This window comes from Canis lupus, chromosome 18 (genome assembly GCF_003254725.2).
Source record: "Canis lupus dingo isolate Sandy chromosome 18, ASM325472v2, whole genome shotgun sequence".
Classification (NCBI taxonomy): domain Eukaryota; kingdom Metazoa; phylum Chordata; class Mammalia; order Carnivora; family Canidae; genus Canis; species Canis lupus.
Genome location: NC_064260.1, coordinates 2,205,672 through 2,233,390, shown reverse-complemented (window position 1 = coordinate 2,233,390; position 27,719 = coordinate 2,205,672). Strand labels below are relative to the sequence as shown.

The following is a 27,719-nucleotide window of genomic DNA, read 5'->3' as shown; positions in this document are numbered from 1 at the left end:
TTAATTTAAAAAAAAATTCATTGATTTCTTCTTAATCTGTAAATCAGTTCTCTACTACACACAGAGAGTCTTTAAGACTATGCCTTGAATGTAACTTATTTTCTCTTGTTGCTTAAAAATTGCTTTTTAATTTTAATATTCTTACATGTGTCCCTTTTTTCCTGAAAGTGTATGATCTTTGCATACGTAAGAGACCCATCTCATCCCCTGAGAGACTACAGATTATCTGAATTTCTTATGAAAGTTTAGTGTTGCTTTCTCACATCTGGGCTTCGCAACTACCTGGGTTTATTTTCGGGTTGATGTGAAGAAGGAGATCTATTTTTTTCCCACTGACTCCCAGCTCTGCTTTGGATCCCACGTATGCCCCCGGCGCTCTGTTCCTTAGCGCTGGTTCATCTGTCTGACATCGGCGCACAGCCCCCCACTGCCCTTGTTCCTTCCTTCCTTCCTTCTTCCTAGGAAAGGCAGGTTAATTCTCTGTGGCCCATCCATTTTTTTCACCCTTTAGATGTTTAACACAAACAACATTAGGGAAATATTAACAAAAATAAAGTGGAATAATAATTTCTAAAAAATTTCCTAAGTTGATCAACCAAAACAAATGCATGCCTTTGTATTTTTCATGCTTTGTTCCAGCGAAGTCCCTCTGGACACACAAATCTTGTACCTGGTTAATGTAATTGTAGTGTCAATAGTAATGTATTTTTTATTTATTTTTACCTACGGATTTATCATGTGCATTTGCCCATTTGTTAATTGTACTGTCTAATAATTTTAACGTCCAGCTCGTCCGTCTTACGGACCATTTCAAGGCCAAGTTTGTATTTCATTTGGCAGGAAATTAGAAGGTAGCAATTGCTTTCTTCCTCCCTGCCCACCCCCCGCCCCGCCCCCAACACAAGGTGTTGGCCTGTGCCGTTTGCATCTATGAGAGCAGAGAAAAATGATGGTATTTCCTTAGTCCAGTAAACACTTAAAAAAAAAAAAAAACAAAAACAAAACTTAACTCCCTACGGTCATCTCCAGGTCTCTTCTGTGAGTTTGCCCGGGGATCGCGTACCCCGAGCTCTACATCTGAAGCTAATCAGACGTTTTTAATTCTGGCCCCTAGGGATGCTCGCGTTAGTCACCCTTTGCTTTGCTGGCATTGGCTCCTGATGTAAAATCCCCGCTGACTTCCATCCAAATCTGGGAGTTAATGTTGCCTGTGGCCGCAGCCAGGATAATCATGCCGTCTTTGGAACCTGACGCTTTGTACCAGCAGGGAGAAGGGCATGTTTTTCTGCCCCCCGTCTCTGGGGCGCCATGGAATTTGAGAGTAGCGTGGTGGGGAAGGGAGGGGGGGGCTCTGGGTCCCCCAGCACCAAGGAGCTGCCCGGTCTTTGCAAGCCCCCGACTTGGCACAGCCCTGTGGTCTGCGTCTGCAGGCGGGGCTAATGCCTCCCACCTCTCAGAGGTCTGGGAAGCCTATAAATGCCCAGTGTGCTTGGCTCAGTACACATGGCCCGGCTATCAAACAGGATGCATTGTCAAAATTACTACTGTTCGTTTAGGAGACGGGGCACCATGAATTTTCCTGGCAGGTCACTTTCCTAAGGGTGGATGAAGGAGGATGGAGATAGCCTCTGAGCCCCCCAGGTCTGTCTGTTCTGTTCCATTATCTGCCACGGGCTAGGGATCCACCCTCTGCCCCTGACTTCTCAGGGAATGACCATCGTCAGTGCGATATTGTGATTCATAAGAAATATCTGTCTGCTCATTCAAAGGACCAAACATAAGCCTCATAAGTATTTGGTCTTCATCCACAGTAACCGGCTCACAGCTCCCAAAAGCCTTGGAATTTCCGGAGTGTTGAGGGTGATAAAGGTCTTTTGTTATGTTAATGGTGCCTTTTGGAATGCACCTTTGGGTGGGGGCTGGTTGCCAAGGGAGCCAACCTAATGACTAAAAGGTAGAACTTGCAGCCCCACTTCCTGACCTTCCTGGGAAGCAAAATCAGCCAATGGCCGTGGACTTAGTGATGCAATGAGGCCTCCTCCAAACCCAGAAAGGACCGCGTAGGAGAGCTGGGTTGGTAACCACCAACAGGTTGGCCAGAATGGGTCCTGGAGAAGCATGGAAGCTCCGTGCCCCTGCCCCCCACCTCTCCTTACGCATCTCTTCTTCTGGCTGTTGATTCATATCCTTTATGATATCCTTTAAGAAACTGGTCAACCTAATAAGCATTTCTCGGAGTTCTGTGAGTCGTCCTGGCCAATTAATTGAACCTAAGGAGGAGGGCGTTGGAAAGCCCCCAATCTGGTTGTGTTGCGGGGGGGAGCTGGCGTCCCAACTGTGGGGCTGGGGAGCAGCCCAGTGGGACTGAGCCCTCCGCCTGTGGGGTCGGATGGTGTCTCCAGGTCCCTAGTGTCAGAAGTGAGTTGAATTCTTGGACAGCCTGCTGGTGTCAGAGGAGTGCTTGCCCTTGAATCTGGAAACACCTAAAAAGTTTATTTTACAGTTTTCTCCACTGACAAGTTAGACCCCCTCAGGGACCGCAGTGTGACCTATCACGTATTTGTTTCCAAATGTCTGATTTTCCATCGAGTTCGGGGTGCCTGAGAAGCGGGTACAAAGCTGGAATTGCCAGCTCAGAGGCTCATAGGGGCCAGGCCGGTGATGATGGGGGTAGGCAGCCCCGAAAGCTCAGTCTTCTCTCCAGAAAGCAGCCTCGCACCCTTCTTCCAGACTCACCAGGAGGGATCGCAGACCCAGCGAGGCCGGCTTTTGAAGAGAAGCCAGAAATGGAGATTTTTACGTGAGGTCTCCCAAGTTTTCAATATTGGCAACCAAGTCAGACGTTCAGAGCCAAACCAAACACATCTGCGTGCCGGGTGAGGTCGCTCCCAGATGCGCACCCCCCCCACCCCCGTGTGGAGGGGCGCCCTGGCCCTTCCTCCTCTGCCCGCGGCTTTTCCAGAGCTGGAATACCTTTGGGGTTGCCTGGATGTCCCCTGTGGGACGGCTCTTGAGAAATATCCTCACAGATAGATACGTGCAGGGTGCAGGGCCTCCTTGCAGCCTCCTCTTCACGCGGTTCAGCCTTCTCCAAGTCCTGCAGGAAAGCAGCCTGTTTGAACAGCCCGCCTCTGTGCTGCTCACCCCCGCAGCTGAGGATGTTTGTGGGATGTTCATGGGATGAGGCTCTGATCAGCACTGTTTTTGAAATGCCTTCCGTCTGCACTGTCACACGGAAAGCCCGTGCAAGCCGCACACTTGCTTACGTGGATAGGGAAGGGTGCATCCCTCTGCGTGAGCGTAGCAGGTTCCAGAGGCGCGCTCTGTGGGCCCGTGTGCGCCAGGGGCGCCGAGAGCCTGAGCAGCAAGAAGCAGGGGGGCCCCAGGGGGCGGGAGCGCTGCGGCCAGACTCGGGTGGGGGCATGGGGCCTGGGCCCAGGGTCGAGTCTGCGGAACTCGGGCGAGCCAGGTGGGGCTCAGGGTGGTGGTGCGGTTCCGCGGGACAGGAACCCAGGCCGGGCACAGGCGGCTCCGGATCCCCCTGGAAGATCCCCGCTCTTCACGGGGCTGAGCTCGGCCACCGGGACAGAGACCTTGTCGGAACAGGCGCGAGTTCCTGACGCCTGTGCTCCCGGGCTGCAGCCGCGCGGGGACAGCAGGGCAAAGCCTGTCCTCGCGGCCCTGCCGGTCCCCGGTGCAGCCTCGGCTCCGGTGGCAGGTTGCGCAGGTGAGAAGGGCCGTTCCCATGTGGCCAGTGGCAGTGCCCAGGCGGTGTGGCGTCCGAGTGCCAGGCCCCGGGGGCACGCAGAGCACGGGGCACCCTCTGCGGTGCCGGGCAGGCTGAGCACCTGGGGCCTGTCCCCAGTGAGTGGGCGCGGTGAGGGGCCCCGTCCCTCGGGCGCCCCTTCGTCACCCGGGTGTCCCCGAGTACTGCTGGCTATGGTGCCAGACACCGCGAGGGAGTGACAAGACCCGAGTGCGGGGCCTCTGGAGCCAAGTCCCCGGGTGCTCGGGTTCTTCTCCTTTCTCCGCACCCTGCAGGCACGGGAGCCACGCGAACGCCTTTGGCTAGCATCGCCGCAGGCCCACGCCGACCACCTTGAGGCCAAGCGCGACTTCCTGAGGCCTCCTGTCGGGTTGGCCTCGGCTGGGCCTGGCCTTCCGCCACCATTCAGCCGGGTGGCACAGTCGCGGCCCCGTGCCCCCCGCGCTTGATTTGGAGGCTCCACTCTGGCTGCTGCAGCCGCCACCTCCGGCCGGGCCCCGCCTACGGCCCTTGGAGCCACGTTTTGAATGCGAGACTCTCAAGAATTAATACTGGTTTTCTAAAAAGAGCAGGTGTGAGTGCTTGGTAATAGCTGGCATGCGTTTTGTGCGCCGTGATCTGCAGATGACATGTTTTCCATCAAGTCGTTCGGTTGGATCCAGTTCTAATCTTTGGTGGCAAAATAAGTGTGCGCTCAACGCAAACTCGGGACGACACATTGCCGGCAGTTTCCGCTAGACTCGGCGCAGCCGGTAAAGAAGCCCAAGGTAGAAGTCAGCCCAGGAGCACAGGCGCAGCACAGATGCATGCGTGGGGACGCCCTTTATTCCAGGGACGCTGGGGGGTGGCCCCATGCACAGCTCCCCCCGGGGCTGGGATCACCCCATGGGACCTAGCTGCATTTGCTGAGACATCTCCTCCCAGATGTGCTTTCCCTTTGCATGCGGCCTGGGCTAACACGAGGCCTAAAACGTAGGAGCAGCGAAAGGCCAGAGTCAGACTGCCTGCGTCACATCTGCTCCTTGAGGGCAACTGTGCCTTTGGGCCCGTGACTTCACCTGGCATGGATTTCCTTTGCACGTGGAAAGATGCAGGGGCCCCGACCCTGAGAACAGTGCTTGCCTCCCCTGCAGCCCTCAAAGCCAACAGCTGCTATTGTCCGTGGCCGTCGAGGTATCACAACTGCCCGAGGAAGAACAGAAATGGGATTTGCTGGTGTGTACACTCTGCATCTAGCTCCGATCATCTGCGTCTTCATCGCACCTGTGGAGGGAAGCGAAATGTGTCTCCGTGCGTTTGTGCGTGATGAGGGGAGAACACGGACAGGCTGTGCCTCCTACCTGCCTGGGGGACATCACAGTGAGCTTGTGTTACCTCTAAACCCTCAAATCCTAAAGGCAGTCTCGCTGTGAGCAATGTGTCTGTCGGGGTACCAGCGCTGTGGGACTCTAAAAGCTGGGGGTGCCTTTGGGGAACACCGGTTCAAGCAGCAGGGAGTAGATGAGAGGTTGTGGCTGTGTTCGTTAATGCTAGGACCCCACTGAAGGCAGGGATGGAGCCCCAGAGGACAGAAGGTGCAGCCCTTCTAGGAGTAGGGGCCCCCCTGCCTTACCTGCCATCCCCCGTGCCCCCATCCTCTGCCTGGAGCCCCACTTGACAGCGTGCCGTGGCACGAGGACGTTAGAAGTAGACCCTGCTAGGCCCTATAGGGCATGAGTTTCTGGGTCACGTCGAGGCACTGAGGGTGCTCAGGCCCACGGGGGGGCTGGAAGAGACTGGGTCCTGCCTTTCCAGCAGCTGGTCCCGGCCCGGGGCCCCAGGACCCTAAAGCCACAGGAACTCCGTGACCAGCAGCGCGTGCGAGCATCTCACATCTCTCGAACCCTAGAACCTCGCGACTGGAGAGCGCTTACAAACTGTCTCCTGGAACCCGGACACTTTGTAATTACGTTTGCAAAGGAGCATTTAAAGACCACTCCAAAAATAAATAAATGCCAACCACTCCAGATCTTGCACAACCTGTGCCTCTCAGTGTCGAATACACAGACTCGGGTGAAGGAAAGAACTCTTCATATTAATTACTTGATGATATGTAACGACGGTAATGATGTGGCTTAGGTATCGGGTTAAATCAAGTGTGCTAATTAAGGTGTTATAAAGGCGAAGTTAAAATGCTTAATTAAAATTAATCTCAGTTATTTCTCCTTACTGTTTTTAATGGGACTATGATTTGTGGTTTGGGGGTGGGTTGTTTTTTTTTTTTTCCAACCACAAGATTTTATTTTTTTTATTTTTATTTTTTTAAGATTTTATTTATTCATGAGAGACACAGAGAGAGAGAGGCAGAGACACAGGCCGAGGGAGAAGCAGGCTCCATGCAGGGACCCCGATATGGGACTCGATCCCGGGACCCCAGGATCACGCCCCGGGCTGAAGGCAGCGCTAAACCGCTGGTCCACCGGGGCTGCCCACAACCACAAGATTTTAAATGACACCTGTGGCTCCCATTCCACTTCTAGGGGACGCGGTAGGTCTAGAACTCAGAAGCTCCATAAATACAAGAGCGCTTGTAAATGGGAGGGGAATTCAAGTACATATGAGTGTCATCAACTGTATATTTTCCCAAGCCTCTTGCCTTTCATGTACCAAGTAATTGTTGTGAAAATGCATGAATCGGTTTGGTTATCATCAGCAAATTGAATCACTTCCTGAAAGGGACTTTTTTTTTTTTTTTTTGATTCTATCATCAGATAAATTACTTAAAGAAACTCCTTTAGCTACATCAAAAAGAAAAATGACCACTCAGCCAGGTAAGCATCTGCCTTCTGCTCAGGTCATGATCCCAGGGTCCCGGGATCGAGTCCCGTGGTGGGCTCCCTGCTGTGGAAGCACCCCTTTTTCTCTCTCTTCGACACCCACTTGCACTCTCTCTCTCAAATAAATACATAAAATTTCTTAAAAAGGGAGAAATGACCTCATGTGACTGAATGGGTCAGAATCAGCCCATGCTCTTTTTTTATTCTTTCTCATATAAAATGACAACCAAAAAAACAAAAACAAAAAACACCTACGTACCGAGGTCTGATTTGACAGGACTGCTCCTCATCGTCCTTCTGCCCGAAGCCGGGGCTCGGCCACCCCGACGCCCTGACCCCCTGCCCTTCCTCGCTCGAGGTGGACGCAGCAGTGGCCCGCACACCGTGCTCACGGCAGTCACACTCCGTGTGAGAAAAGGCTGTTGGTGCTTTATTCAGCGTGTACAACTCAGTATCAGGGTGTCTGCGCCGGGTTTGTTTGCTCTTCATTTTTCTTGGTCTTGAGCCAAAACAGACTGTCAACATGAAGCCTAGCTGCAGACTGGGGTGTGTTGGGGGTGCGGACGGTGCCCAGGAGAGCAACATCTGTGCACGTTCACTTTCAGCTCCAGAGAGCGGACGCCCCTTGCCAGCTGTTGCCTCCGGGGACACACGTTCTTGGGTTCACCTGCTCAGCCCACAGAATGCCAGCCTCAGTCTCTGGGATGAACTGCCCTAGACCTGATTTTTGCAGGGACAGAGGAAGGGTTGCAATCCATGACTAACCCTTTGGGGGCAAGTAGACAGGGCTGGGTGAGGAAGGAAAAGCAGATAGCGCTGAATCCCTCCCTCGGGAAATTTCACATGAGCTGGCAACATAGGTGTGTTGACATTGGCTCCAGGTTTTGCCAAATAATCCATTTGCGAGAAGCACAGGGCCCAGAGCACAGGGACTTTGCATTGCATCAGAGAGGAGCCAAGTAGTCTCCAGGCCTAGAGATGCCAGGGGGTCTGCAGCCTCGGGAGCAATACCCGGCCAAGGACGGCGGGCAGACCCTCCCTCCCAGGCTGCTGGCTCCAATCACATGTCTACCCCGTCCCCTTGTGCAGGCAGGGCTCCAAGGAACCAGGCCTGGGTCGGAGGATCTGGTCACAGGACCATGTGAGGTCTGAGGCGGACAGAGGGGGATCAGACAGTGTCAGCAGAGCCAAAACTGAGCAACGGAACCTGGGGGAGTCTGTGCGGTGCCACTGAGGCCAACAGAGGTGAGGGGGTGCAAGGGAGCAGAGGCAGGCAGGAGGGAATAGGACTCGGCGCAGGGTCCCCAGACTTCAGCACGAAGGCTCGGACTGTGGCAGGGTGGGGAACAGCTGAGGAGCCCCAAACCCTGGAGTCTGGCTCCTCATGGCTTCTTAGGGGGCAGCCTCAGGCTTGGGTCTGGCTATGAGAAAGACAGAGAAGAGCTCGCACGAAGGCCTGGTCTCTGCCACCATTTATGGTTGTCAGGCTGACAGCTCCTCACTGGGATTGTTCCATACTGGTAACAAAATCAAACCGTAAGCATGATGTACCCTGCGTATTTCACAAAAATGTGAACTAGTTTGCAAAAAAGAGTTCTCATTCATGGTCAAGAAGGGCCCCAAAATATTTAAAACATTGCCAATGGGGCACCTGGGTGGCTCAGTTGGTTAAGTCCAACTCTTGATTTCAGATCGTGATCTCTGGGTCGTGGGATCAATCCCTGCATCAGGCTCTGCACTGAGTGCAGAATCTGCCTGAATGTTTCCCTCTCTCTTTCTCTAATCAATAAATATAGTCTTTAAAAATTTGCTAAGAAATTGCTTAGCATTCAAGCTATAGAATCCATGGCAAAAATGATAAAATAGTGTAGTTCCTCCATTTCAACAAATCACAGTGGTTAGTGGTGGTTGTCTGAATTTCTACCACCCTCGTCCACGGGCGTGTGCTATTTCTAGATCACCATTCTCCCCCGTGTGCATATATCTTGATTTTTTTTTCCCACGCAACCGCGCTGGCTTAAGCATTGATCTGTGTCTCCACATGGACTCCAGGCTCATCATATTCACAGATTTTAAAGCCCTTTCAAATCAACACGCAGTGTTGCTGGATATTCTGGAATTCCTCCCATAAACTCGACGAACATCATTCGTGTTTCCATTCCGCTTGCTATGGGATCATTTCCTTAAGGCAACTCACCAAAGGAGACTCGTGAACCAACTGTTCTTACCAACGTAACGCGATGTTTTGGTTTCTCAACGCGCATTTCCACGACTTTCCGGTAGCAACATGTGTGAGGGTCTCAGCTTTGCTGCATTTCGTCAGCTTGCAGTGACTTGTGTCTAGTTTAACGTTTATAACGTGATGGCATTAGTGGGATTTTTGTCTTAAATGGGTTTCTAATTCATACCAATATTTCCCTGCTGTCTTAGAGCTCTGTGGCTTGACATACTTTGAAGCAAAAGCAAGTACTTTGAAGCAAAAACACTTGGAGGATTTTATTTAGCTGGGCCTTAAGCATCCCCAAACGTAGAGCAAGCATTTTAAAAAGCGCGGTTTTCGGTTTCAAATACAATCTAACGTAGCACCGTGCGTTAAAAAAAAAACCCTCTGCCCCGTACTTTGTTACCTATTTAAATTAAATGTATTTAAACCATCAGGTTCCATGAAAGAGAAAACCACAACTTTAACAAAATGCACTCAATTAGGGCCCCAGCAAGAGCGGTCGGCAAGCAGCCTTTGCTCCGTCCGATCCTTAGTAATTGGCCCACATGCCCACACATCCCCAACCAGCCCCTTTTGTCTGGCTTGTCAAAGGACATTAGCGGAGACTAATCTGGAAGCCGCTTCCTGACTCCTAAAAGGACACAGCCACCAAGTAAGAAAGACTCATTTATCAGAACACAAACTCTGCTACGTAAGTGAGGATTGCGGAGAGCCCATGTGGTGCATCATTATCTGGCCCTGATTAGCAACGATGGAAATTGGTCCTCAATTTTAACAATCAGCGGAAAAGACCTCCGGCTTTCACGGAAGGGAGACAATGGCCCCCGACATGTCTCTGTTCTCTCGCCGCGGAGAGAACAGAGACGAGAGCCCTTGCAAAGGCTGCCCTGAAATTGTTTTGGCACCCGTCGCCCCGTGGACGGTACTGCCCCGGTGACGCAAGGCGAGATCCGGCTCTCCTCCGTGGGCGGCTTGACATCTTCCTAGATGTCCGGGTGGCGGGGGCCACATCGTGCCTCTGGACCTCAGACCTGGCCGGCTCCCCCTCCCCTGCCCCCCGCCCAGGGTCTGGAGCCCCGGTGACCTTGGGCGTGTATCTCCATCTCTGGGCACCTGGTTTCCTATCTGTAAACAACGAGAGCACTACCTGCCTTATACATGGCTTGTGGGGTTTATAACCAGATAATCCGTGCGACAGTCCCATCTGTGGCGGGTGCAGGCTGCCCTGGGCTCCCGGGAGGTGTTTCCTCCAGTCTCGAGGGGACGGTCATCACTGTCCCTGCTGTTGTCATTGTTGCTTCTGCGTGCACACACGTGTACACACACACACACACACACACACCTGGTCTGTGCCCCGGGGGCTGCAGGACCCCCACGAGCAAACATGACTGTGCCTTGTGCCTTCCTCACGTGTTTCCAGAAAATAGTAAAAAGGAGAATGAGAGAAATGAATGCCCTTCCTTTCTGTCTGGTCTTCCCTAGACCTGAAGCTGCCCTAACCTCCGACAGCAAGGAAGACCTGTCTATCACCGGGCGGTTCCAGAAAACCCTTGAGGAACTGGACGAGGAGCTGGCAGGTGAGGCCCCCCTCCCTCCTGCTGCAGTATTGCACCCTGTGGCCCTAGACCCTGGGGGTTGTTTTGTCCCATCAAGCTCCATGCAGCTGCAGGAGGGAAGGTTCTGGGTGGGTGAGCACAGCCCCAGAGGTCGCCTTCCATCGGGGCTGGTGCTGTGGGGACGTCTAACAGCTGCTCACATGCTCTCTGGACCATCCCGACTTTGCACATTAGGAGGGACTCCACACACGTCAGGAAAGCAAAGTTCTCCGGCCCCAAGTTGGTTTGGGAAACCCTGGATGACACAGGTGAGCAGCTTCCCTGACTGAGATGTCCACCCCGCTGCTTGCTGACCTATAGCACATTTCGAAGGGCGACTCCGTAGGCACCGCCTGGACCACCCACCCGCTGGTGGTGAAGCACCTGCTATTGTGCAGACAGGTTTTGGGAGGTGGGGAGATAGTGCTGCACAGCTGCAGCAGATGCAGAAGCTCCCAGGAGGCCACCAGGGAGCCTTCCAAACAAGAGCCCACAGCGACAGTGGTGCAGAAGTTAGATCCTGGCCGGGCCTTAAGGGAGAACAAAACAAAAGCCAGAAGGAAACAGATGGCAGAGCCGATGGGTAGTCCCCTCGTTGTCTGCCTTTTGTCCTCAGAAGACGTGGTAAACAGAGCTGAAACGCTAAGTGGGGCGTCCCGTGTCCCTGTGGCTCGGACCACGTGTGCTGCATCCCTCAGAGATGCCCGAGGTTCATCACCTACGTCTTAAAGGCGTGAGCACGTCGTCCCATGTGGCTCGCGGTGCTTCTGATGAACGAGAGCAAGCTGAAGGTCGAAACCCCAAAGTCCCCTTCAGGTTCCATGCGGAGGCTGTTTCCAGGGGCCCCAACCCACAGATCTTGTTCATAATTGAAGGATGTTGGCAAAAATGTGGTACTAATTGGCCCGGAACCGTTCCCAGTGATGCCAACCTGTGCTTGTTTGTCCCTCTTTGCAGAACGAGACGGGACCCCCCACCTGCCGACCGGGCCCGCGAGCGGCGTCTCCCACCACCGCATGCCGGACGCCACCGGCCCCGACGGAGAGGCCGACGTGATCCCGGTCACCTTCATCGGGGAGGTTTTGGATGACCCCGTGGACTCGGGGCTGTTTTCCAATAGAAACAACAACGCTGGTTCTTTTGACCTAGGGGGCGTGGCTGACAGGGGGGCGCCCCCCATGCCCCCCGCGCCCCCGCCGGAGGAGCACAGCCGGCCACTCGGAAGGAGGACACACGTGCCCCACTCACCCGCTCCTCCCCACGACATAGGGACAGAAAGCAAGCCTGCCTCGGCCAACCCCTGTGATGCTGAAAATCTGAATAAAACAGAGCCCGAGACGGGCTGTGCGGCGGCGCTGCACACGCACCCCCCAGACACGCAGGGGGGCGGAGAGGGGCCCGGCCCTGGCCTCGGCGGGAAGGCGCAGGCCCACGAGGCGGCGAGGCTGCAGCCCGCGAGGGGCAAGGAGGCCCAGGGGGCAGGTAGTGGCCCAGCTCCACCGCCCTGGTATCAACGGGACCCCAGCCCCGGGGGAAGCTACGGACTGAAATACGGCCTCACGACGTACAAAATCGTCCCCCCGAGGTCGGAGATGAGGTGTTACGACCGAGGAGTGTCGCTCTCAACGGGTGCCATCAAGATCGACGAGCTGGGGAATCTGGTGAGTCCCCACGCGCACGGGGGCAGGACCATAACCCCGTCGTCATCCACTCTCGACGTGGAAACCCAGCCCGTTGGAAAAGTCAAAGAATTCTGGAGGTCCGGCTCCACGGAGACACGCTCAGGCCAGGGGACCCCCGGCCCTATCACACCCCCGAAGCCGAAGCCTCGAGATGTGGGACGCGGGGCGGAACCGAGCTTCCCGGGCCCCGCAGCGCCGCGGCCCCTGCAGCAGCCCGCGCGCCCCGAGGAGGCCAGAAGCCGGCTGCCCGCCCCGGCCACTTGTCCCGTGAACGTGCCAGCAGCGAGCGCCACGGAAGTCTCATTTCTGAAGCCTCAGAGGAGGACCTCCAGTCAGTACGTGGCCTCTGCCATTGCCAAGCGCATCGGGCCCCAGGGCGCCCCGGCCGCTGCGGTGAGGATGCCCGGGAACGCACAGCAGGACGGGGAAGGCCGGGCGCCGGCCCTACAGCCTCCCGCCCGTGCTGACCCGGGGGCGGCGGCCGGGGGCGCCCAGGGCAGCAGCCTCGAGGGAGCGTCGTCCGCCCAGGCCCCTCCTGCTGGCCTCCGCAGGAGCCCCTGTGTCCCCCCGGTCACCGCGTCCCAGCACGATCGCGTCTGCACGGTGCAGAGCTGCAGCCTCCGGGGAAGGCAAAGCCCAGGCCACCCCGGCACCAGCCCCGCGTCCGCCCCCCAGTGCAAGCTGGACAGTCCCCCCCGCCCCCGCTCAGGAGACGACCAGACCCCTGGCAGGACCCTGGCGAATGGGTCCAGGTGGGTCCCCCTCCACACCAAGCCCCCTCGCTCCCCGGGCGGGCTGGACACCAATGATGGCGCCAGGCAGGAGCCCCTGGAACAGGAGGAAAAACCGAGTGTGCCGTGCACAGGACACGAACCCGATGGCACCCTGCCCCCCAGCATCTTCGGGCCAAAGAAGAAATTCCGCCCAGTGGTCCAGAAGCCAGCTCCGAAAGACACGTCGCTGCACAGCGCCCTGATGGAGGCCATCCACTCGGCAGGAGGGAAGGACAGGCTGCGCAAGGTGAGCAGCGGGCCCACGTGAGGGCACAGGCGTGGGCGCAGGTGCCGGGGGGCACCAGAGGAGGGGAGGGGCGAGTGGGACAGCGGGGCGGGTGCCCGGGTTCCGGTTCCCCCCGGCTGCCTCACAGTATATAGAACCACGGGGGGGGACACAAACCAACAGCCTGGGGTCGACCCCCCTGCCTTTAAGCCCCCGACTCCCCTGGGGACCAACAATAACATGTCCACATCCGGGCCCAGGGGAGCGGCGGGGTGGGGGTCGGGGGTCGGGGCAGAGCATCCCCGAGCGGTCCTGGACCCAGGGGTGAGTCCATGAGGAGGCAGGCCAGGGCCCCTCGCACCTGACGCTCCTGCACTTCAGCAGCTCGGAGGGTCGCCGTTCAGTAAAGATAGGGACGGTTTGTGACGCTGCCCCCACCCCCACCCCCAAACGTACTGGGGACTCGGCTCCGAAGGCCAAGACGGGGAGAGCCTTGCTGCATTTTGCAGATGGGAAACCGAGGCAGGGCACAGTCGAGGGCACGCCCTAGGTCACGCTGCCAGAAGGCAGGGACCAGGGTCCTCATTCAGGCCTGCGAGGCTTCAGGGCGCACACCGGCTGCATGAGTCCGTCGTGCCGAGCCTCACCCGCGCGCGGGCCCTTTGCTCCTTAGGCGCCCGGAGCCCAGTCTGCAGTGTTCCCTCCCCAGCGCCCCGTGACAGGTGTTCCTCCTCCGGGTGGGGGGGAGCTGTGCATCACCCCAGAGCCCTCCGGGCAGCTACTGCTTTTCCTGCGGGCCGCCCCCAGCCCGCATTCCCCTTCCGGGTGACCCGTGTTGACCCTGAGTATTCCAGGTTGCAGAACCCGGCTCCGAGGGCGGCCCGAGGAAGCCGTCCTCCGCAGAGCCAGCGGGCGAGCGCTCCGCGCTGCTGGCGGCCATCCGAGGGCACAGCGGGGCCTGCAGCCTGCGGAAGGTAAGAGGAGGCTGGCAGGGCGCGGTGGCACCGTCCCCCATCCCCACAGCCCCCTTGCGGCGCCACGCAGGCCGGGGCCGCCCCCTCCCCCCGGGTCGGGAGCATCTGCTAAGCCACCATGAGAGAGACAGCCCCTGCACGCGAGGCCTGGGTGACCCCAGAGCTGTGCACCTGCCAGGCTGGCTTGGGCTGCATCCTGCCCTCTCGGGGACCCGGTGTGGCTGCGGGGACGGGCAGCCCCTGCATGCGAGGCCTGGGCTTCGTGCATCTGCTGTGCACTGGAGCCGTGCACCTGCTGGGCTGGCTAGGGCTGTGTCCCGCCCCTTCGGGGACCCGGGGTGGCTGAGGCCTGGGCGCCCCCAGAGCCGTGCACCTGCCGGGTCGGCTGGGGCCATGTCGCACCTTCTTGGGGACCCGGCGTGGCTGCGGGGCTGCCTCACCTCCGGGCACAGGGGCTGCTGCCGGGATGCTCGCCTGGCCAGGCCTCAGGAGCCCAGGTGCTCGGGCTTGGGGGCAGGACACAGTTCTCCAGCATCCCGCTGCACAACCCGAGGCCCAGGGTGACAATGTGTTACTCCCCGAAAACCGGGCGGAGTGGGCAGGTGGCCTCCGGTGTGTGCTCACCCGCCGAGGCGCAGCAGGAGGGCAGGGTGGCTCAGGGAGGCGGCACTGCCACCCCGCTCCCTGCCCTCAGCGCTGGCTGGGGAACTGAGGCAGCGAGGCTGCACCCGCGGGGGCACTGCGGGCTGAGCGAGGCGGCGGGCGCCCCCCCCAGATGCCCTCTGGGACCTTATCGTGTACCACTGTCATTGCTAGGTGTCCTCCTTCGCCTCCGAGGAGCTGCGGAGCCTCCGGGACGCCGAGCTGTCACAGCAGGAATGCGGATCGCCGCTGGAGCCCCCAGCACTACCTGAGCTTGGCATCCCGGCCCCGCCAGCCCCACCGGCCCCGCGCCCTCCAGCCACCCAGGCTCCCCCTGCGCCCAGGACGGCATCCAGGTCCAGCTCAGGCAGCCCCGCCGAAGCCAGGCAGGCCCTGATGGACGCCATCCGCTCCGGCACAGGGGCCGCAAGATTGAGAAAGGTGACAGTGGGTGGCCGTGCGATCGTTCGTGGGGGGCCTGGGAGGTCACCCAGGAGCCACGTGGCAGTAAGTCCCTCGCCCCAGGGAGCAGAGGGAGAGCGCCTTCACCATGGGGTCGCCTGCAGACCAACTCCGGGGTCCCAGCAGGGTCCCCTCCACACCTGCACCCCTAACTGCATCTGCACCACCCCCTCCGCTCTGGTCCAGGGGAGGCCGGCGGCCTGTTGTCACGCCAACCTCTTCGTCCTCCCTGGGGTGCCCAGCCTTTCTGGCAGGACCCTCAGAGATGCAGGACCATCGGGGTAAAACTCAGAAGCCCCCCCCCATATCATACAAGTTCTGCGTTGCCAGGGATGCTACTTACGGGAAAATGCAACAGGGTCGGTTTGACACAGAAGGAATCATCCTTAGACATGGCCGGCACCGGGGTGCGTACCTGGCTCAGTGAGTTGAGCACCTGACTCTTGGTCTCAGCTCAGGTCTTGATGGCAGGGTCCTGAGTTCCAGCCCCGCGCTGGAAGTGGAGCCTATTTAGAAAAAAAAAAAAGTCAAAAAACGACTGGCATTTTTCAAGGCAATTAAAAGTACATTTGCCTTCAGGGCGTGAACGAGATAATTTCTCGGCCTCCGTATCTGTGGGAGAAATTTCCAGCTCTGGTGAGAGCACTTGTGGGTCCTTCTTGAGTGGCACCTGCCCCTCCTGAATGCAGGGCCCGCTTGGACGGCCAGCACCCACTTCCTTCCCCGAGTCCATCCTGCGCTCACGGTAACGGGGAGCCTGCATGCACCTGACAGCCCTCATTGGTCTGTCGTAAGGGCGTAACTTGGGGAGCCTGGAACGCACCCCAGGCACCCGGTTAATCTGTGTTTACATATAAGACATTCACACGTCCAACCATCTAGGCTGCAAGCATTTCCCGAGGAGCCCCCGGGGTCCAGGGCTGTAGTCCTGCTCAGGACAGACCATGGGCGAGGCAGGGTCTGCGCCCTCGCCGGCTCTCAGCCACAAAGGGAGGGTGTGGAGCATGTCGCTGACCCTAGGGCCTTCTCACCAACTTAGGGACGTGATGAGAGGCCCAGAGATCCCTCCTCGTGTGTCGTAGCTTTCCTCCAGGTTTATGCTTTGTCACCCACTTGGGCATAAAGGCTGTGGCTTCTGTCCCCTGGACAGGCAGGCGGGGGGCAGACATGACGACTAACCCCAGGCCTTACCAGGGGGGACACTGCTGCTGAGGCTCCCTATGGGCCCAGCGCGGGCAGCCCAGTGGCTCTGGGGACCCCGCAAGGGGCCTTGCCCCCGTTCCCGCCTCTGCTGGGGCCTCGTGGGACTGCGGGAGGGGAGTGGTGCCGGCCACTCGTGCCTCATGATGCATGGTCTTGACCATGGACCCCAAGAGACGCCATCAGGCAGGTGACCCCATCTCCATCAATGCCCAGGAGACAAACCAATGGCAGAGGCAAACCTCTTGCTTCCAGGCCCGTGGGTGTCCTCCTGGGGGCAATCAGAGAAGCCACAAACGGTGACCTGTGTGGGAACATGCAAGTCACCCCGAGCCGTAATTGCGCCGCTCGCTCAGTTTGGGCCGCTCGTTATGTGAACCTCGATGACGTGTGGGTCAAAGTGGACAAGGTCAGAGTTCAGGCGGGTCAGTCCTGGCTGTGCTGCCCTGGGGCATGGGACCGTGTGGCCCGGTTCACATCTATCCGGTTACCTGTTTCCCTGGGAAGACACCAGTGCGGTGACCCCTTGCAGCCCTCCTGGCAGCCAGTCCCCCGTGGTTTCCCAGCCACCCCCGACACCCCACATGTTCCTGCGTTCAGCACACAGGGCCTCCGAAACGTCGCGTGGGTTCCCCTCTCATAGCATCACGCCAGCTCCCTTCGTGCCCAACCACAGCTCTAACTTCTAGAATGATCAGTGCCGCGGCTTGGTGCTCACCCCTCCTAGCGCACGGCAGCACCGTGCCCGGGCCTGGCGCACAGAGGGTGCTGGGTACCGGTTCCCAGGGACAAGGGACAGAGGGAACTAACTTACCCGTAGCCTGGTGGGGTTCCCGGCTCCCGCCTAGGAGCGCAGCACCCCCTGCGCCCGCACGCCCATCGCCCTCCTATTCCATCAGCCCTGTAACACCGTGCCGAGAACCGGCTTCAAGCTGGAAAAAACTGTCCTCTTTTCCTTTGGAAAATTAGATGCGTTCTTTACCTCCCACGTGTCCCCTTCTTCGTCCTGTTCCCATTCTTCCAAGTTGGCCAGTAGCTCAGCAGCGCCCCGGACGGAGCTAATCTGTCCGCAGCGGGAGCAGGGAGCTCGGTAGACAGTCCTGCTGCTCCCACACTTCCTTTCCTCCACTGGACACCATTGCCCTGTCACCACTGTCCCTTTTGCCTCTTTCCATCTTAACATCATTCCTCTTGGCAGGCAAGGAAACACCACGAGTCGTGGATATTTTTACGACTTTCTGGGTTGGCCTCAAACCCTAAGCTTTGTCCCTTCGTTGACTTTCTTCTTGTTCAACCAAAACAAAAGGGGGCCTGTCGGGAAGCCTGAAGCTGCTGGGACACAGGGGACCATCCCGATGCTCTTGGGCCATGCGGTGCTGTCGTCCGCACACCCTCTGCCTGGGTGGGCGCCCACCCCACTCTGTGCTCACCTTGGTTTGGTCACATCTGTGCTGGCGCTGGCCCACTCATCATGTCAGCAGGCGCTGTCCCTGCCTCAGCCCAGAGAGCAGTCACCTACCGACGTGGCTTAAATTTGGGTCAACGCCAGCGGCCATCCGTAGGGTTGACTCTGGTAAACTGCTTGGTTCACCAAGCTCCCTGCCGTTGAATTGTTGTGTGAGCCAGGTCTTCTTAGTGCTGTCCTCATGCATTTCCATTTTTATACAACACTAAGGAGTTTTTCCTTTCCCCTTCTCAATATTTTCTTAATTTACTGAGACCTTTTCAAATCTGGATCCAACCATCACATTGGTAATTGCAGTGGTGAGCACGCCTTCCAGGTCTCCAGCCCGGCCATCGATTCAAATACTCACCGGCCCAGGGTTCCCACGGTCTGACACTCGGGTGTCACGGGCCCGCCCGGAGCAGGCTCGCTGCCGGGGGAGGAGGTGATGGCCAGGCCATCCCGGCTTCACCAGCCTGCCCTCGACTGCCCAGCCACCCACACTCCCCTGGACCCTCTAGATCCTGAGAGACTGACCATAGCAGCACAGAACCGCTCTACAAAGGCAGCTTCTCCCCATGTGCCCGACTTCAGGTGACAGAGGCACACCAAGCCACTCCTGCCCACTCCCAACCCTCATTCAGTTGTCACCCCAACTCATCCGCCGGAAAGCTCAGTGAAAGGAGACAGTGGGGGGCACCTGAGCAGCTCACCCAGCTGCCCCTAATTTTTTTCACTTTAATTGAGATATTATTGATTCAGAGCACTATGTAAGTTTGGGGTGTACAACAGAATGACCTGACTTAACATATGCTGTGAAACGATCACCATAGTAAGTTAACATTCCTCATCTTATGGAGATAGAAAAAGAAAAAGGTTTTTTGTTTTGTTTTGTTTTTTTGTTTGTTTTTTTGCTTTGTGATGAGAACTTTTAGGATTTACATTCTCAACAGCTTCCCTCCATGCCTTATGGCGGTATGAGCTGTAGTCCTCGTGCTGTGCATTACATCTCTGGTTCCTATGTATCTTATAACTGGAAGCTTGTACCATATGACCCCCTTCATCCAGTTTCCCCCTCTCACCTCTCCCTGCCTCTGGTAACCATAGGTCTGATCTCTTTTTCTATGCATTTGAATTTTTTTAAGATTACATATATAAGTGAGATCATACAGTAGTTTTCTTGTCTGACTTACTTTATTTAGCCTATCTATCGACTTATCCACCCCCTACCCACCCACACAAAGTCTTATTTTTTATGGATTTTTAAAGTAAATTACAAACACCAGTACACCTCCCTCCTAAATATTTTAATGTGCATATTATTAGAGGCTCATATTTTTTAATTGTTTCTGAGACAAAATGTTTGTACAACGAAATGCACACACCTTAAGGGCACCATCTGGTGAGTTCAAAAACTTAAGAGGGTCAGAAGAAACAGCACCTAGAGCTCACACAGCCAGACTAGAAAACTTTGTGTGGCTCTCAGGCTGCACGGCACATCTTCAAAGCAACACCCAAAACCATCCAACTGTTTCCACGTAATTGCATCCCAGAATAAAGCTCAAGAATGTTTGTAGGAATCCAAAAATATGCAGCACCCAACAAGGTAAAATTGACAGTGTCCGGCACCCAACCAAAGATTACCCTTACCACAAAGAGTCAGGAGGATATGAAATACTGTATGCTGAAAATGAATCAATGAAAACCTCCCTAAAATAGACACAGATGTTAGAATTGGCAGAGGAGGATATGGAGACAGTTAATATAATTATTTTTAAAGAAACCAAATATTACCATTTATGTTCTGTGACCACAACAGAATTAAATTAGAAATCAATAACAAAATGATCCTGGAAAATCCCAAATGTTTAAAAACTAAATAACATGGCTCTTAATCACCCATGGGTCAAGAAAAAAATTAAAAGGGGAATTACAAAGTATTTTGAACCAAATGTAGGTTTAAACACAATATAAAGTACATTTGCTTCTATAAAGTCAGTAGTTGGGGGAGAATCCTATAGCACCATATAGCACCACATCACTGTCTAGAAAAGAAAGACCACAGATGAATGACCTCACTCCCATCTTTAAGAAACTAGAAAAAGAAGAGTAAAAATCAAGCCTAGAGTGAGCAGAAGAAGATAAATCATAAAAGAGCAGAAATCAATGAAAGAAAAAAGAAAAAATCATTTAAACTAATGGCTTATTCTTTTACAAGACCAATACAGGTGATCAACTTCTAGCCAGACTTATCAGGAACAAGAAAGAAGACAATTTGTCAAGATCAGCAAGGAAGGAGGTAACATCACTATAGATTCTAAAGATATTAAAAGGATAATAAGGTAACATTATGAACAACTTTATGAAATAGACAAATTCTTTGAAAGACACAAATCAAAGCTCACTCAAAAGGAAATAGATAACCCAAGTAGCCCCATATCTATTAAATTTAATTACAACTCAGAAGTCTTCCTCTACCCATACACACAACAAAAACAAAGCACTGACACCAACACCAGGTGACTTCACTAGGGAGTTCTGCTAAACACAGGACATTCACTGAGCAGCATATCCAAATTTTCTAGAAATTCTGTTCACAATTTCCTGAGGAAGAGAGATGACCCCCCAACTCATTCTACAAAGACAGTGTTACCGTGATACCAAAACTAGACAAAGATATCACAAGGAAAGAAAACTATAGAAGAATAGTCCTCAGGAACACAAATGCAAAAAAAATATATATATATATATAAATTGAAGTTTAGCAAATCACATCCAACTATATGTAACAAGAGTATCATGTTCAAGTGAGGTTTAACTCAACAATGCAAGGTTGGGTTGATATTTGAGAATTCCTCATGTTCACAAACTAAAAAAGGACACGTTAAAGGAATTTGGCAATTCAACATTCATATCTGATTTTAAAAAAACTTATGTAAAGTAGGAAAAGAAATAACTGATGAAAGGGACACCTGGGTGGCTCAGCAGTTGAGCACCTGCCTTCGGCTCAGAGCATGATCCTGGGGTCCCAGGATCGAGTCCCCATCGGGCCCTCCGCAGGGAGCCTGCTTCCCCCTCTGCCTGTGTCTCTACTTCTTTCTCTGTGTCTCTCATGAATAAATAAAAAAGAACTGGTAAAAGGCATCAATAAAAAACCCACAGCTAACATCATAGATCATGATGGAAGAGCAAACACTTTCCCCTGGAATCAGAAAAAAAGCAAGAATGTCTGCTTTCACTGCTTCTATTCAGGAAGGAAGAGGGGAAAGAAATGCATCCTGATTGCAAAAAAAAAAGCCATATAATGGTCTATGTTAGAAAACCCAATGGGATCTACAGATAGATTCTAAGTTTAATAAATAAGCCTGACAATGTTAGAGGATACAGCAACATTACAAATACAGCTGTATTTTCTAGTATTAGCAACAATCAGAAATTCTATTTTTTTAAAATAATAATTTTCAAGAATTATTTTGACTCAAGAATCAAAAAAATATTAACACTTAGGGATGAATCTGATCAAAGGTGTACATAACCACAGAGCATCGCTGAGAGAATTTCAAGAAGACCTAAAGAAATAGGTGGGTATATCCTATTTTGCAAACTTAAGATGATTATGCTCCCCAAGTTGAACTGTAAATTCCATGTAAACCCAGTCAGTATCCCAACAGGCTTTTCATAGAAACTGACAAACTGCTTCTAAAATTGAGATAGAAATGCAAACACCTAGAATAGTCAGAACTACTTTGAAAAAGATTCAAGATGGTGGACTATTGCTTCTTCATTTCAACACTTATTATGCTGCCAAAGTAATTAAGACAATCTGGTGCTGACATCAGATAGGGCAATGAAACAGAGTAGAGCCCACAAATAGACCCACATATTTACATAAATTATTTTTGACAAAGGTAGAGAGGCAACTCTGAAGAAAGGACAGTTTTTTTTTTTTTCAAAAATGGCATTGGCATTGCAATCATTGGATATTCTTATGCATGATAATTAACTTTGATCCATACCTCACATTATGAAACTCAGAATTAATCATGTATCTAAATCTGAAACTGAGAACTATAAAATTTCTAGAAGGACACATAGGAGAAAAATTCTTGTGACCTTGGCTTAAGCAAAAACATCTTGGGTTGGAAACCAAAAGCACAATCCATATAAAGAAGGATTGATAAATTGGATTTCATTGAAATTAAAACCTTCTGCCCTTCAGAAGAACATACCAGAAGAATGAGAATGCAAGCCTCAGACTATGACTACATATTGGCAAAACGTTTATTTGATAAAGGACATATATTTAGGATTCATAAAGAAACCATAAGAAAGCAAACAAGTCAGAGAGTGGGCCAGATATTGGAATAGGGATGATACACAGATGCAAACAGACACACAAAAAGATGCTCCACATCTTGATCATCATGAAAATGCAAGTTAAAACCATAGGATACCCGCCTTCGTACCTACTAAAATGGCTGCAGTTCAATTTAAAAATGATAGCACAGAGTGTCGACAAGATGGGACTCCCAAGACCTGTGAGTGGGAATGTAAAATGACACAACTACTTTGAAATCTGGTTCAACCATTTCTTTTTTTTATATATATAAATTTATTTTTTATTGGTGTTCAATTTACCAACATACAGCATAACACCCAGTGCTCATCTCGTCAAGTGCCCCCCTCAGTGCCCGTCACCCAGTCACCCCCACCCCCCGCCCTCCTCCCCTTCCACCACCCCTAGTTCGTTTCCCAGAGTTAGGAACCTTTTCTTAAAGAGTTACACCTGCAACTACCATGTGGTCCAGCCATCCTGCTCCTTACCCAAGAGAAATGAAACCTATGTAAATACAGGGACCGTGTTCACATGCAGTATACGTAGCAGTTTTATCGGTAATTTCCTCAAACTGGAAACAACCCAATGTCCATCAACAGGTTAATGATAAGCGAACTGCGGTAAATCCATACAGTGAATCACTACATCGCCATGTAAGGAATGTGGGTACCTGCAATGGCATAGATGAACTTCAGAATACTTAGGCTGAGAGAAGCCAGACCGGAAATAGAAGTACATTATTTGTATAAAGTTCTAGAGGGGCGCCTGGGTGGCTCAGTCAGTTAAGCGCCCAACTCTTGGGTTTGGCGAAGGTCCTGATCTCAGGGTCATGAGGCTGTGCCCCATGTCAGGCTTCACGTTCAGCGGGGAGTCTGCTTGAGATTCTCTCTCCCTCTCCTCCTCCCCCTCTCTCGCACATGCTAGGTGTGCTGCTTTCTCTCAAAATAAAATAGAATCTTAAAAAAAAAATAATAAGGTTCTAGAAAATGCAGACTAAGCCATAGGGATAGGGTGTTAGAGATCATCAGCAGATGATTTGGAGGGAGGAGGGATTAAAAGGAGGATGAGGACACCCTTGGGTGTGGTAGATATGTTCACGATCTCGATTGTGCCGATGGCTTCATGGGCATTTGTGTCTATCAGAATGCATCACATTTCACACTTTAAACGTGCAGTTACACCGTGAAAACAGTAACAGTAAGTAAATATTTTCTAAGTCCCTCCCTCCGCCGTGTCCACCCGCCCCCGAGCGCCCAACTCTTGGTTTTAGCAAAGGTCATGAGTGGGTCAAAGTGGGTCACCTGTCCCGCTGTGTCCACCTTCACGGCTAGGCTCCCAGCCATACGGCACAGGCGCCCCCGTCCCTCCGCCACCACATTGTGCCCACCGCTCCCAGAACTGCCCTCGGCAAGGTCAGCGCTGCTGCTGTGTCCTTGGACACGTCTCCTTTGCTCCTTAGGTTTTGCAAGGTCAGGAGATGGAGCGACATTGTCAGCAGCATGCTGGCCGCACTGTTTCTCTTCAACCTGCACCCACACTGTCTGCCATATTTCTGGACCTCCTGGACGTTCTGCGAGGAACGTGTTGTGCTTTTTCAGATTAACACTCGCCTGCGAAGGTGTGTAGTGTTTGGAGAAGCTAACATACGCCTTTAAAGTGCGTTCATCCATGTGGTCCGCGTTCTGGGCTCTTCATATCGCCTGGCACTGCTTGCTGCTGATGTGCTTACTTACCCTCCTTGCGAGACTCTCCCTGCCTCTCAACAAGCAGGCTCCCAATGACCCCCACCTCTGGCCACGTGTTTGGAGTCTCCTTTGGGCGCCCCTTCCCCTGCCCAGGCCTGTCCTGGGCTCCATGCAGAGGCCCCTGGACTTAGCCCTACAACCTCTTCTCTTGCAAATGCCCTCGCTGCCCTGAGCAGACCCTTCATTGGGCCTCCGCAAGCCCCAGACTGTCCCCCTCCTGGGCCTACAGGCGACACTGACTCCAGCCCCCCCCCTTGACATGCACAGTGTGTTCCACAGGCTCGGCCTCAAGAGGCTCAGAACAGAGTCGTCTCCCTCAGTACCCCCCACGCCCCAATTCTTGTCCTATTTCATATCTCAGCTGGGAATGGAGGCACCTGAAGCCAAGGGGAGGCTGAGGGAGCCAAGAGGCTGAGGGCTGGTGTGCTTGTCCAGATGACGCATGCAGAGCCACGTGGGTCCATGGTCTGGGGCCATGAGCGCTTGTCAGGTGAGCAGAGTCGGGTTTACAGCTTCCTGGTATTTGATCGGGAGCAGGTTACCTCGTCTAAACCACAGTGTCCTCATCTGTATAGTGGAGGCAGTACTTGCGATGATACTATGGCAGCGATGCATCACTGATTGGTTGAGCTCAAGTTTCAGTGAGAGACTTGCACACGGTTTGCACACGTGGTACCTGCACACGTGGTACCTGGCACATGGCACACACAGGAATATTCTGTGTGTGGTGGTGGTGGTGGCTGTTTGTGTTCAAGGCGATCTGTGGCGTGACCTCTGGGTGTTCACTTTGATGACACCCTGGAGAAGGTGGAGCAAGACGCCTGAGCTTCAGCGCAGTCGGATTTCAAATGCATGAACCCAGCGAAACAACATGGAGAAATCCATTGTCACTTTCACAGGACTTCACGTGAACCTGTTACTTGTCATCAAAACACCGCTTAACCTTAGCCTTTTTTTAGTTTTAAGATTTATTTATCTGAGAAATGGAGAGAGAAAGAGAGGGAGCTCAAATGGAGGGAGGGGCGGAGGGAAAGGGAGAGTCCCAAGCAGACTCTGTGCCCAGCGCAAAGCCCTACATGGGGTTCAGTCTCCCCACCCTGAGGTCATGATCGGAGCTGAGATCAAGCGTCGGATGCTTACCCCACTGAACCACCCGGACACCCTAACCTTAGCCCTTAAAGCCAGTGAAAGATCTCCTTTGGAATTCTACAAATCAGACTTTCTGCAGTTGGACAGGAGGGTGCAGGGCGGAGCTAAGAGTGGACGTTTGAGCTTGTGCGTCTAGTAGAATGGGGTCATGTGTGTGCATCCACTCGTTCATACCACAGTTACATACTGAGCACTCAGTAAGTTCTGCGCCCAGAGGAGGGAGTGAGAGTCCCACGGTTCCTCCTGGAGGAGCCGCTCTGAGGCAGTGAGGGAGCAGAGAGTCTGGGACACAGTAGTGAACTGGGGTAGCCCACAGCACCCCTGGGCATCGGGTTGGCCCTGACGAGGACTGGGGTCAGGAGAGCCTTTCTCTGGAGATAGCCCAAAGGAGTCATAGGTTTCCAGTCAGAAAGGGGCATCCCCAACAGAAAAGCACCCCCTGCAAAGCTGGTCCAGAGGACAGAAAGACCCCAGCAGATCCCAGAGGCCAGGAGGGGTTCAGGGAGGGCTGGAGCCTGGGGGCAGCCAACAGCTCCAGCCAAATGGCAGGTGACCTGTAGATCTCCAGTGGGTACACACTGTTTCCTGAGAAAGACTTGTGGTAGCAAGTCCCTGGAAGTGTTTAAGCACGTTTGTGGTTCAGAAATACTTTCCTTGGGGCTGCGAGTACAACAGGTATTGATGTAGAAGCTCACGCCGGGAACGTAATCGCAAGGGTGATCCTGCACTTGGCTCCTTAGTACACAAATCCGCGCGTCCTGGGCCAACCCCGTTGGCTCCTCCCGGTCCCCCGAGTAACTGTGGCTCTCTCTCCACCACAGGTGCCCTTGCTCGTGTAAATCATCAAGAACATCAGACCGTGGCGGAGACCCACCTGTGAGCCCTCCACGAGGATGCCACGTGGCGGGGGGAGTGGGGCGAGGACATCACAACTTGGTGGATCTTCTTGTCTACAGGCCAAACTCACACAATCGATTTCCAGTCCTGCAAAACGGTTCCAAGGGAGGGCGAGATGCTGCTCGGCTGCACGGCTGGTGTGCCAAGGAAACGTGTTTGCCTCTGAATATTTGAAGTTGCCAATAGCCTACTCTTGTTGGCAGGTTAATGGGGATACAAACGCTGGAGCCCAACACTACACTTACTTACGGTGACTACACTGATTCCGGACCTTTGACGCTTTACCGCATACAGATGGTTGAGACCACTTAGTGGTTTGACATCTTCTGAATTCCAAGGAAATACGCATAAATCAGAGGAAACGATCTGAGTGTAATACACTCTGACGTTTTAGGAGTACGAACAGCACTGGAAGATGACTGTTGAGTAATGAAACCTTTGGATGTTCATGCCTCAAAAATTTGGGGGTTACAGCCTAACGGGAGGTCACAGGCCACGATCTGACCAACTAAGCTTTGTAGAAAACCAATGATTATCAACCAGAATAAAATCACACTTGACGTCTGGCACTTCTGATCCTCCTAGGGCAGCGGTGACAAAGATCAGAGTGACCCGGGTGTGGACGGTCGGTGCCCCCCAGTGCCGGCATCCCCGGTGGGCTGTGAAGTAGAATGAGCCTCCCCCACGGCGGCCGTGTACGGAGCCCAGTGACTTACTTACCGGAGAACCTTCTGAAACCCTGTGCACAGCCAAGAGCGGGGACGTTGGGTGTCCACGTGTCGCCACCGTTGAGTCAAGACCATGCTGGTATTTCACAGTTTGGGTTTGGTGCGGGCTCATTGGCCCAACAGATCGGTGGCTCCCCTGAGCCCTACAGAAGGCTCATCTTCACGCCCGGTGCTTAGCCACCGGTAGTTACGAGGAAACGTAGACCCAGCGCTACTTTCCACATCTCCATCTAAAGCCTCTTTATTTGAAAAGAGCTCTTAAAGAGACGAATGGAAATCAAGAGTCTGTGACATAAAATCTCTGTCCTGATGGAATGACAGACACGGGGAGATCACTTTAAGGTCTCACGACTGCTTCACGTCGAGGCATCACCCAGAGTGGAAGCTTTGCTCTGCACGGTCTGACAGCCGCGGCTCACCTCCCTGCTGTGGCTAGAATGTCAACCGGGGTCTCGTAAACCGCGCTGTCTCTACTCTGTGTCTTTTAGTGCCACAAATAAAAGAAAATGAAACTGTAGCTGTTGTGTGAATTCCATGACCTTATGCCACAGCTTGTGCGACTCATCCTGGGGGCTCCCGCCATCTTCACCCTGGTCCTCCCTCCACCTGGGGGGCTCCCGCTGTCTTTGCTCCCTCCTCCCCCCACCTGTTTCCCTGTTGCATCATTGCCCGATGCCCCCGGAGACCTCACGACCCACATCTCACTCCTTCACCTGCGATGCCCTCGCCAGAGATGCACCTGCCGCCGGGTGCCCTGGGCAGGTGACCTGCCCTGCACTCAGAGCCCTGCTTCTGATGCACACACAGGGTCTGCTCCCCTCCCCACTTCCCTGCAGGCTCTTCTGTCCCTGAGCACTACCCTCCCCGTGGTGAAGCCTGCCCCAGCCTTTGGGACCCCTGAGCCTTGGCCCTGGGGCAGGCGGCAGGTCTGCAGAGGCTCTTGGGCCCAGAGCACCTGCTGGACCCTGGGAAACACCTGCTGGTGTAGCCGGTAGAGCGTCGGGCTCCTGATCTGGGCTCAGGTCACGCTCTCAGGTCATGAAGTCCAGCCCTGCAGGGG

The 27,719-nt window shown here is 53.9% G+C and overlaps 1 protein-coding gene across 5 annotated transcripts; it reads left to right on the top strand.

The window, feature by feature from the left end:
* The first annotated feature begins 908 nt into the window (after window positions 1-908).
* Window positions 909-27,176, top strand: LOC118351324 (protein cordon-bleu-like). Of its 5 annotated transcripts, none has more exons than XM_049097017.1 (8): window positions 909-2,073; window positions 10,289-10,383; window positions 10,597-10,670; window positions 11,359-13,103; window positions 13,937-14,056; window positions 14,873-15,139; window positions 23,600-23,758; window positions 25,856-27,176. In XM_049097017.1, the coding sequence occupies exons 4-7, from the start codon at window positions 11,418-11,420 to the stop codon at window positions 23,741-23,743; spliced, it is 2,217 nt and encodes a 738-aa protein (XP_048952974.1). In that variant the 5' UTR covers window positions 909-2,073; window positions 10,289-10,383; window positions 10,597-10,670; window positions 11,359-11,417; the 3' UTR covers window positions 23,744-23,758; window positions 25,856-27,176. The 5 variants fall into 5 exon arrangements, with proteins under 5 accessions (XP_048952974.1, XP_048952976.1, XP_048952973.1 ...); XM_049097019.1 differs by having other exon boundaries at window positions 909-2,091; XM_049097016.1 differs by lacking the exon at window positions 10,597-10,670 and having other exon boundaries at window positions 909-1,954.
* Window positions 27,177-27,719: the final 543 nt, after the last annotated feature.